This window comes from Poecilia latipinna, unplaced genomic scaffold (assembly GCF_001443285.1).
Source record: "Poecilia latipinna isolate Pla-1442-1.1 unplaced genomic scaffold, P_latipinna-1.0 Scaffold2099, whole genome shotgun sequence".
NCBI classification, from domain to species: Eukaryota; Metazoa; Chordata; class Actinopteri; order Cyprinodontiformes; family Poeciliidae; genus Poecilia; species Poecilia latipinna.
The window spans coordinates 1502-11826 of NW_015114715.1; the positions used below are offsets into that span (position 1 = coordinate 1502).

The 10325-nt window shown below is 40.6% G+C and overlaps 2 protein-coding genes across 2 annotated transcripts; one reads left to right on the forward strand and one right to left on the reverse strand.

Annotated features, from left to right (window-relative positions):
* Nucleotides 1-2172: 2172 nt before the first annotated feature.
* shpk (sedoheptulokinase) lies at nucleotides 2173-7305 on the reverse strand. The gene is made up of 7 exons (XM_015017075.1): nucleotides 6961-7305; nucleotides 6745-6886; nucleotides 5420-5594; nucleotides 5167-5319; nucleotides 4835-5010; nucleotides 4393-4593; nucleotides 2173-3341 (listed from the first exon to the last, which is right to left on the reverse strand). Exons 1-7 carry the CDS (start codon nucleotides 7096-7098, stop codon nucleotides 2947-2949), a joined length of 1380 nt encoding a protein of 459 aa, XP_014872561.1. The 5' UTR covers nucleotides 7099-7305; the 3' UTR covers nucleotides 2173-2946.
* Nucleotides 7306-7875: 570 nt separating this feature from the next.
* Nucleotides 7876-9876, forward strand: emc6 (ER membrane protein complex subunit 6). The gene is made up of 2 exons (XM_015017073.1): nucleotides 7876-8097; nucleotides 9218-9876. The coding sequence occupies exon 2, from the start codon at nucleotides 9249-9251 to the stop codon at nucleotides 9579-9581; it is 333 nt and encodes a 110-aa protein (XP_014872559.1). The 5' UTR covers nucleotides 7876-8097; nucleotides 9218-9248; the 3' UTR covers nucleotides 9582-9876.
* The last annotated feature ends 449 nt before the right edge of the window (nucleotides 9877-10325 follow it).

Here is a 10325-nt window from a genome sequence, read left to right on the forward strand (position 1 = left end):
CTGTCTCAGTCCCTCGCTTCACAGAGTAGACACCAATGATATTACTCACTACAAATATTAATTAGTCTAATTTTATCATCAGGTAGTTTATCGGTATAACAATACTTTTTCTTCTTTTATGTTTTATACAACACATAGAGTGATGGCATTTTTGGCCATTGCTCTTTGCATAATCTGTCCAGATGGTCCAGAGTTCGGTTTCTTCTCTTATGCTGGTTTTCTACAGGATTTTAGGTGTGATGGTTGATTTTGTGTCTGCTGAACCAGATCTGTGTTGACCTAACCCGATGTTTCGGTTCACTCAATTCAATTCAAAGGTGTGTTATTGCTCTCAAAGGAAAATAAGATGCAACTATCTTTAAGTTTCTTCCGACACAGCTGCAACCCATCAGTGTTGCTATCAGCTGTGGGCAGGAAGGAAGTGCCAAGAAGTCTTTTTCTTCCGCTTTCTGAAGACACAGAGATTATATTTCAGTCACAGGATGCTCAGGTTGTTCATTATGTTCTTTATTTTATAAAAAACAAAATCACCCCAGAACAGACCTAACCATCTTCATCAGGTTGTTGAGCCTTTTTAAGTTTCTACGCCAACACTCTTCACAAATGACTTAGAGAAGATCTGCATCATCTTGCTGCAAACATAGAAGAATCTAAGCTTCTTTAAGAAATACAGTTTGTTGGATCTGCTGCAGCCGTCTGATTGCTTTAGTCAGGTTTGTAAAGAAATGTTGCAGTAATCAATGCAACTAAAGATAAGCGCATGGATCAGTTTCTGTAGATCCTCCTGGAAAATTAGTCCTCTGATCCTGGAAATGTTCTTCAGGTGATAGAAGGCTGATTTTGTAACCGTCTTTATGTGATCCTGAAGGTTCAGGTCTGAGTCCACCCAGATTTCAGGCCAGATCGGCAGTTTTTACCTGTAATAACTGAAGCTGCATGCCGACTCTTGATCGTTCCTCTTTAGGTCCAAAGATAATAACTTCAGTTGTGTTTCTGTTCAGCTGGATATAGTTAATGCACATCCACACATTGATTTGTTCTATGCACATGTTTAATGGGTTCAGAGTCACCTGGTGATGTTGTGATGTAAAGCTGTGTATTCTTGGGGTACCCCACACTTGATTTCTGTCCCTCTGTTAAGAAATTCCCAATTGATGCTAAGAGATCCATTCTTTAGTAAGACTCAAACCAGTCAAATACTGTAGTAGTGTCCTAACTCAGCTCTCCGGCCTCAATAATGTATCACGGTCAGCAGTATTGCCGAGGTCCAACAACACCAGTGATGTGGTTGTCCCACAGTCCGTATTTATGCAGACATCATTGAACACATTCACAAACATTGATCTCCATGCTTTAACCCTTGTGTTTACAAATGGGGTCCAACCAACCCCACACCCATATCACTTGTATCAGTTACCTCAGTCCTTGCATGCACAAGGCTTAAGACAATTTTCAAATTGCTCTGTAAGAATTAGAATGCAAATAAATGTGCAAGTTAACTCACCAGAATAAGCCTTTCTCTCCTGCTTACTGAAACAAAAAATTTAATTTTTAGTAAACAACAATCCAGCATCTGGCTTAGTCCAGGGCGTGTGAATCCTGCATCGTGAGATGCTCACTTAACACAAAGTCAAGTGGAGAGAAGAAAGCCTGAGTGGAAAGCAGTGACCCAACCCAGATAAGATTCTGTACATTACTGAGGCTCTGAGTGCTTGAAAGGCTGTTGCACTAACCATAAAGACTTCCAAGAACACAATGCAACACACCAACCCAACATGCTTGCACCGTACAGACTGCAAGCACATCGTCCGATGGGAGCATAAATTGATTTGACGAAGTCTTCAGCAGATTTGCCGTTGTGTAAAAAAATTTTGCTTGATGATCTTTAAGTGATTATGCGTTAGATTTAAAGGCTTAACATAACTCCTCACCAGAGACTCCAGTCTCAAAATTAGCAAAAGCTTAAGAGATGTAACAGTTTTTCCATGCAACATTTTCCAATTCTTTGCTTGTTGGAATAAAATGTTAGGGAGGTAAATTTCCCAGTCTCTTAATCTGCCTTGAAATATAAGTGCTTCTATTTTCTTCATTCTGTCACCCTGAAGCCTCGATCTACTGGCATAGTGTAAAACAGTGTATTACCACAATAAAATAACACAAAATAAGATTATCTTCAACTATAGCATTTGCAATTTATTACACTTTCGATGAAATTAGGACTCTGACTGGAAAGTACACACAAGTGCTGTCAGAAATAGATGTTTATTGATTTCCCGATTGGGATCAGTAAGTGATTTCTATTGATTTTGCAATATCTACCAATGTCCTAAGCACTTTTTTTTCATATCAAATCTAATGATCTAAAAAAACAAAACAAATACAACCTTAGCAAAATGATCTTCAACTGGGATTCTGAAGACTTCATGATGCATTATAAAAATTATTTCCAGACAAGAAAAGAAGAGCAGAGCAAAGTGTTTAAGTCACAAAGAAAACTTCTGAGGGATCAATTGATGATAGATCGATTTTTAGGTAGCAACCAGGCGTTTTGCCCAGCTGAATGGTTGCCATGGGAGATTAAAGGATTTCTCAAAAAAGGATGAAGGAATCAAAGTAACACTCCAGTTATGTTTTTGATGAGGAAATAACATTATAACAGCTAAAATAAAGAGAGTAAATTTTACATAATAATTCCACTTTAGCATGATTATATGACTGTGCAATAAAATGGCACTATGTGCCTGGACAAAAAAAACCCAAAACTTAACACATAATACTGCCCCTTTAAGAGTTTTCTAAAAATCTAACTGTTTGAATCAAGTCTACTTTAAGCAAACCTGTTAATTAGTTAAAACAAAAACAATTAGATTCAATCAAAGTCTCAAAAGTTGTGCAAAATAATCTCAGCGAATCAAATAAACATGCAGGGATTCCCCAGTCGGCTGTTCAGAGTCGGTCACAGAGGGCCATGGCCACACCCACAGCGGAGTCTGCATTCTGTCCGTAAACCACCTGGAGAGGAAACGCCCTCTCCACCTCCTGCCTCAGCACCTCGTTGCGAGCGAGCGCGCTCCCACTCCCCACCAGCCTGCGGACGCCGGCCCGCTGCAGGTGCTCCACGGGCATCATGGAGGCGACGTTGCTAACGACGCCGCGGCAAAGCGCTCTGAACACGTGGCCCAGCGAGAGGTTGGAGGCGGAGATGTTGGTGACCTGACCCAGGCAGAGGGGGGCGTGTCTCTCCCCCAGGATGGTGGGACTCACCATCAGGTCGCTGCTCTCCTGGTTCAGGGCAGAGCCAATCAGCTTCTCGTACAAACACGAGTCCTTCGGCTCCACACCTGACAGGGTTAAAAAGGAGCAGAAGTTCACTTTCCCCACAGTAATTACTCTAAAGTACACTCCACATGTGTCATGATGGCCCAGTCAAAGCACAATTGAGAATCTGAGGTCTTAGAACTTGCTGTTTACAGATGCATCTAATTTCACTGAGTTCGAGGTATTTTGCAAAGAAGAATCGGGAAAGAAATGTATCTAGATGCGCAAAGCTGATAGAGAGATACTAAGGGTGCACCGATGGCAGTTTTCTGGCCAATCACCGATCTTTAAAAAGCTTGACCTGTCAATTCTGATTTTGACAAATACCAATTATTGAAATGTTGCTAAATGTAGCAAGAAAGTCGTTGAGTTGGCAACAGGAGGGTGACTAATGTTAACTGGAGAACCTCTCTCATAGCAGAGCAACAGGAAACAGCGTTTTATTTTTAGATTTTTTTGCCAATGTAGATAAGATTGGTGGCTACAATTGCCTTTACATGTAAGCACCGGCCAATCACTGATCGACCTATCAGCTGGCCGACACTCAGAAAGACGTGCAGCTGTCCTTGCGCTAAAGAGAGTTACACAGAGTATAAACTTTGAATACATACTGTTTTCCAGACACACTTTTCAGATTTTTATTTATAAAAGTGTTGAAAATAATGTGCGTGTTCAGGGTAAGACTTGCTAAGCCTGGTGCTCAGGGCGCTATGGCAGTCATTCATCCAGCCAGCCGCCATGTTTGTGAGTTAAAAAAATGTTTAAAGTTGACAGGAAATTTGAAAATATCACCTGATAGTTATGCTTTACTGGAAGACTAGAAGAGTAATACCTAAGCACCAACTATGAAGTAAAAAGGCAATAATAAAAAACAAAATAAAATAAACAATGCTTAGCCTGGTGGGGGCACAAGTAAAGCCTGGTGGCCCGCCAGGCTTATAGTACACTATGGGAAACCCTGATGTTACTCTGTAAAGATCTGTCACATAAAGTCTCAATAAACCACACTGAGGTGTGAAAATATTAGTGGAGTAAACGCAGCTTTGCGAGGTACTGCTGTGTAGTAAAACTTACCGAGTTCTTTCGTCCACGCGGTCAACGTTTCCACAAAAGTGGCCAACGCGTTCCCGCCGTTGAGAGACGCCGCCACAGCCAAGTACGACGAGTCAAAGTAAGGGAAGTAGGAGATGGACGACTCAAGCTGAGGAGAGTTAGGAGGCGTGAAGTCACCTGGCATGGCGAACGTCAGCTGGGCTGATGTGCTTATGTTGAGAACTGGGAGATTTTCAAAAACGACAAAAGCCTCTCAGATATGGAGTTTCAAATACTTTAAAACTTCTTCTTTGGTGCTCAAAGTTAAACCTAAATCAAAACAGGAGCATGAGACATTTTATTTCATGCATTAATCAGATCAGCTTTGTTAGGTTTTCTAGTGGAAACAAATTGATCTCCTTATTTAAAAAGCATAGAGATGGAGCGCACTAAATCATAGTAAAGACTTGACTTCCTGTTTCACCTGCATCTGCTGGTGAACTCATGCAGGAGTAGACGGAGCACTGGAAGTCTCCTAGAGCGGCCCCTACTGGTGTACCAGCAGGAATGCCGTGCCAGTCAGAGTGCGTCTGTCCCACCAAGGCACCAGGCGGCACACACCGAGGAAGCAGGCGAACGGGGAAGCCAGCAGCCTTCAGACTACAGCATGCACACAGGGCAGGTTGTTAAGAAGGACACACACCTCTCTGGTGGCGATGGTGGAAACTGCTAGGTGCTTTTACAGCTCAAATCATACATGCACAAGCCGCAGGACGCAGAGTTTAGCTTTTGCTGGTGACTCTGGGTGTGACGTACATGTTCTCGTTCCACTGACTGCTTGCGGTGTTGAAGAAGCCCCAGCTGGCTGCATTTTGAGGCGTCATCACGCACGAGTCCAACCCGCACAGCATGGACACCACGTAGTCCTGGATCGTACCTGCAACGCTGAAGTCATCCAGAAATTGAGGCCTACAGAGAAACCGGGGAAAACAAAATGTCTGTTTTATTTATTTATTTATTTTTATCAGATCATAGAGGGAAGTGGAGCCTGAAAGAGCTGCGCAACAACCTGTGCTTCATGTACCAGAAGATCGTCGCGCAGCCGAAGCCCGTGGAAACGCCGAGGTGAGACTCCGGCTTTGGAAGAGAAGACAGGAAGTCACTGCTGCAGCGTCCATCCTGCCATGTGACCAGCTGACTGGTGTCTCTGGGTGTGAAATAGTTCACATTTGACCAATCACAGCCTGCGACACAGAAAAATGATACTTTATGTATGTAAATGTCATTCCAGTAAAAATCCCCCTAATTAAATCTGTATGAAGTGAATACAGCTGTGAATGATGCAAATACCAAAACATTTGATAGGTTTTTTAGTAAGACTTTAATTTATTATCATTTTGTCTTTGTTTTGATATACAAGTAAAATCTATTTTCACAGTGGCAGCACTCTTACACAGTGTGACATCACCTCTGCCTGTAAGGTGTGACAAATAATTAATGTCAACTATTTTGAATCGTCACACTGAATACACTCATTGAAAATGAGTGTAGAAAGCCTGAAATTTTATTTAAAAAAATTAGATGTTGACCACTGGTTTGAATTACACAGATGTTTGTAATTCAAACCAGTGGTCATTCTATATTCTATATACATTATTGTAATGTATACAGAATAATATTTTTTTCTGAGAAAAGGCAGAATTATAGAATTATATATACTTCCAGTTTTCAACTTCCAGGTTTTGTGTTTGCAATTTCAGTATTTATTATTAAATCTTTGATCAAACACACCATGCATGCACGTTTTCTAAGATAACAACTAACATAAAACTAATAAGGAACAAAGATAACTTTTATAAAATGTTTGATTTCGAGAGACAAACGAAAGCAAAAACATATGGCTAACAAACAGCTGCTTCATTTAGTGGAAGTTATCAATATATAATATTTTTAATATTTTATAGCACACCTTGCTTAACATTTTGTGTCAGAGCAAGTATGATTCATACATTATTTATAAGCTTTTATGGATAAACTAAATGTGCTTTCATAGATGGGATAATAAATGGTTTAACGTAAGTTTAGTAAACACTCCATCTTAATTCTGCCCCCATTTATTTCACATTCAGTTACTGACGCATGAGTTCTCGGCATCTGAAATGTACAGAGTTCATAAATGTGCATCGTTAATATTTAACGATTATGACTGAGATAACAAAACTTTGATTTATTTTTAGCAAGCTTTTCAGGACGAACTAACCAGCAACTAAGTATGCATAAGATGATTTTATTTTTATTTTTTCATAGCGAGACAAGCTAGTTTTTTGCAGCTCATTGCACTTTCGCCACAATGTACTTTATTTTGAAGTGTCAGAGCAGACACAGTCCTCTTACCGCTATTTGCCTTCCAGAACAGAACCCCATGCATCTGTCCCGTGAGGCCGACCCTGCTGACATGCTGCAGTTTGTCTCCGGGTAGCTGAGCCAAGCATCGGTTCACAGCGTTTATTATCGCACCGGGGTCCTGCTCTTTCGCCTGGATGACACAGACAGGAGCTGAGCTATGGTCAGTTCCGTCAACGGTGGAGGAAAGTTGAGCGAGCAGCTCACCTTTATCCCGCTATCGTCGCTAAGATCGGCAGCGGTTGGTTCCGAGTGACCCGCAGCCACAGTTCTGCAGCCCGCTGCCAATAATACAGCTTTCACCGACGTGGTGCCCAAATCTATCCCCAGGATGAAGTTAGACATGACTGCTGGCTCTGCTAGTTGCTGCACATCATCCTGAAGGCAAAGTCGACTGTGTTGCGTTCACGTTACAAAAATTAAATCGGGAGTCACAAAGAAAGCAGAAGTGTCCGTAAACAGTCTGCTGCTGCAGAACAGCTAATAAAAAATGTTATTTCAGTAATTCCTTTCTTTAATTAATAATTCTTTGGTTAATACCTGTACTATGTATGCTGTACTTTTGGACATGTATTGTTATTTTGAAACAAGTGTGAATAAATCTTTCATTTGCGTATAGCCACTCTGTTTAATTGTTGGTACTTCTGGTGCTCCTTTTCTGTTTAAAGTCTATTTAACTATATTTGGGCAGGCGTGTTAGATCTTTGGGATTATTTAAAATAATCACGTACTTAATCTTAGATGAAGATTTGTTGAATACAGGTAAATTTTTTATGTTTATATATTAGCTTACAAATATAAAAATGTAATTATTTTTTCATTATGTATAATTGATTACATGGTTTAAAAAAATCAATAACTATCGTTAAAAATAATTATCTATTTATTGAACACATAAATTAATTTTATGGTATAGTTAAATATATAAATATTTACACAAAAGCTTATTCATGTTTTGAATTTTATCACTTGAATAAAATCCTTCTCTCTGTAAATTTGGATATTGTGAGCATATAGCGTGTCTAGCATAGGAACATCTATGAAATTTACAAAATTTGGGTGAATTTTTGCTTTAAAACGATAATATCCTACTTTTCCCCGTCTTACAAACACACCCGTCTTGTTTGATGACTGTCTTGTACCCACAATACATTGCGAAGGAGCATGGTTGACTTTCGGCTAGGAGTGTCAGTCCTGTGAGGATGAATGTGTCGTGTCTGAGCTAGAGCAGTTGATATTTACTAAATCACCAGATGCCCAACGGTGTGAAGTAACCTTCTGTGCTATTATTATTATGCTGCAATAATTTCATCGAGTGAAATTGGAAAACTTCGTTAAAATCCGGTGAGTGGTCGTCACTCTTAGCGAGAGCTAACAGAGCTAGCCTGTCAGCAGCAGCAGTGACATGAATGTAAAGCAGCAGGTTTGAGTTAAAATACAGTCTGGCCTACTCATGGTCACATTGGAGCACCGAGTGCTTACTTGGTGGCTGGAGTCCAGGCCGGTGATTTTACTGGGATTTTAGGGATTTGTTTAATGTACAGAAGCTAACTAATAGCTCCACTTCGGCCTAAGCTAGCACCAGCCGATTCATATTTGGTTCTTTTAATGTTTCTGTACTTCCATTGTTATTCGGTTGTTTTATCTTTGTGATTAATTTGTCAAATGCATCAGTTTGATCTTACTAACCCAGCAATTGCAAGCTCATTAATAATAATAGATTCATAAAGCTGCATTTCAAACGTTATCTGTCAATAATAGTGGGACAAAGTTTCTATAGATGCTCTGATCAAATAACCTGCGCATTATTTAAAGCTCTGACTTGTCGATACTGTCTTTGGATTCAGAGTTTTATTCAAGATTTACACATAATTTACTTTTTTTAATTTCTGGATGAAAGCATATGCGGTTTCTGACGAGATTATAAGTGGTGGGTAACAAGATAAATGGACAATAATATTGCTGTTACAGAGCTGTCTCTCTCTATTGCTGCTTAAAATCTGAGGAAAAAAGTTTTTTTTTCAGTGGCCGTCGTCCTCGTCCATAGAATGTAAAACTGAAGGAATTCAGTACAACTATAAATTGACAGGTGGAAAGAAGAGACGGAATTAACCAGATAAATGTGGCCATGTAGCTATTTAAAACCTGTTACAGCTGTTTATAGTGCACTTCACTTTGTAACGTTACTCTGGCAATATAAATGTGCAAAAACAGCAGTTGTTTAGTTAAGATTGGACGAGAGTAGCCTAACTTTGGAGCAGGGCGGAGCTCAAATCAGTGACGGCTATTGCGGCACTTCCGGTGACAATTGCCGTATGGGACCACGGACCGCCGCAACCTGGCACGGGGTGCCACCTTACGGCAGCTGTCACCAAAAGTGCCACAATAGCTGCCACGATTTGAGCCCGTTGTCTCTGTAACCATGTCTGCTTCCTAAACATGCTAATGTTTCCTGTTACGACAGCACCCTCTGGTGGTAGACCAAAGAAGCCAAGATGGCAGGAGTTGGGGCCAAGCGCGAGGGACCACAGTTCATCAGCGAAGTGGCGGTGAGGGGCAACGCCGTCGTGCTGGACTACTGCCGCACCTCCGTTTCCGCTCTGTCGGGGGCGACGGCTGGCATCCTCGGGCTGACGGGGCTCTACGGGTTTGTTTTCTATTTCCTCTCATCCTTCCTGCTGTCCCTGCTGCTCATCCTCAAGGCCGGACGGCGGTGGAACAAGTGCTTCAAATCGCGGCGGCTGCTCTTCACCGGAGGCCTGGTCGGAGGGCTTTTCACCTACGTTCTGTTCTGGACTTTCTTGTACGGGATGGTGCATGTTTACTGAGACGACCACCCACAATCAGCCCTGAAATGTTTCGATATGATGCTATGTAAGTCATTAGGTTTGTCTATCCTGCTGCTATTCGTAGCTCAACCCTGTAGTGAAAGACTAAATATTTCTGTTGTGAGTAGATGGTTTGAAGAAGTGTCAGTTTTACTGTAGTCCTACTACAGCTACCAGTAACATGACCACAATGATTAATAGCTTAGCTTGTAAAATCCTAATAAAGTGTGGCAACATTTTCATGTAAAACATGGTTATTATTGCAACTGATTGGAATAAAAACCTCTGTACAGATTGCTTTGCATTAATCTCTTAATGAGTCAGGCAGTAAATCAACATTATGTAGAACAGACTGAAAAAAAACTCAGCATCCATTCAAACGAAGAACTAACACACACAGCAGATGGCTTCATGTACATGATCAAAACACGTTGTGTCCGCTGGCTGGAAATCAAATTGCAGATAAAAAGTAGCAGCATTAACAGTTCACATAAATCATTTTCACTAAATAGTCGGTGTCCAACAGGAAAACCCATCTTTTTTTTTTTTTTTCATATTTCCAAAAGCATCTTTGACATGTCTGTTACAAATCATGTTGTACCCTGACCTTTTCTATTTCTATATCTTCCTTTCAAAAATGTTCACATTTTACTCACATGGATTAGTTTTAAGAAAAACTAAAGGATGTTCACAAGGGTCATCGCTTTACTGTAACAAACTGCAATCTTTACCAAAAAAAAAGTC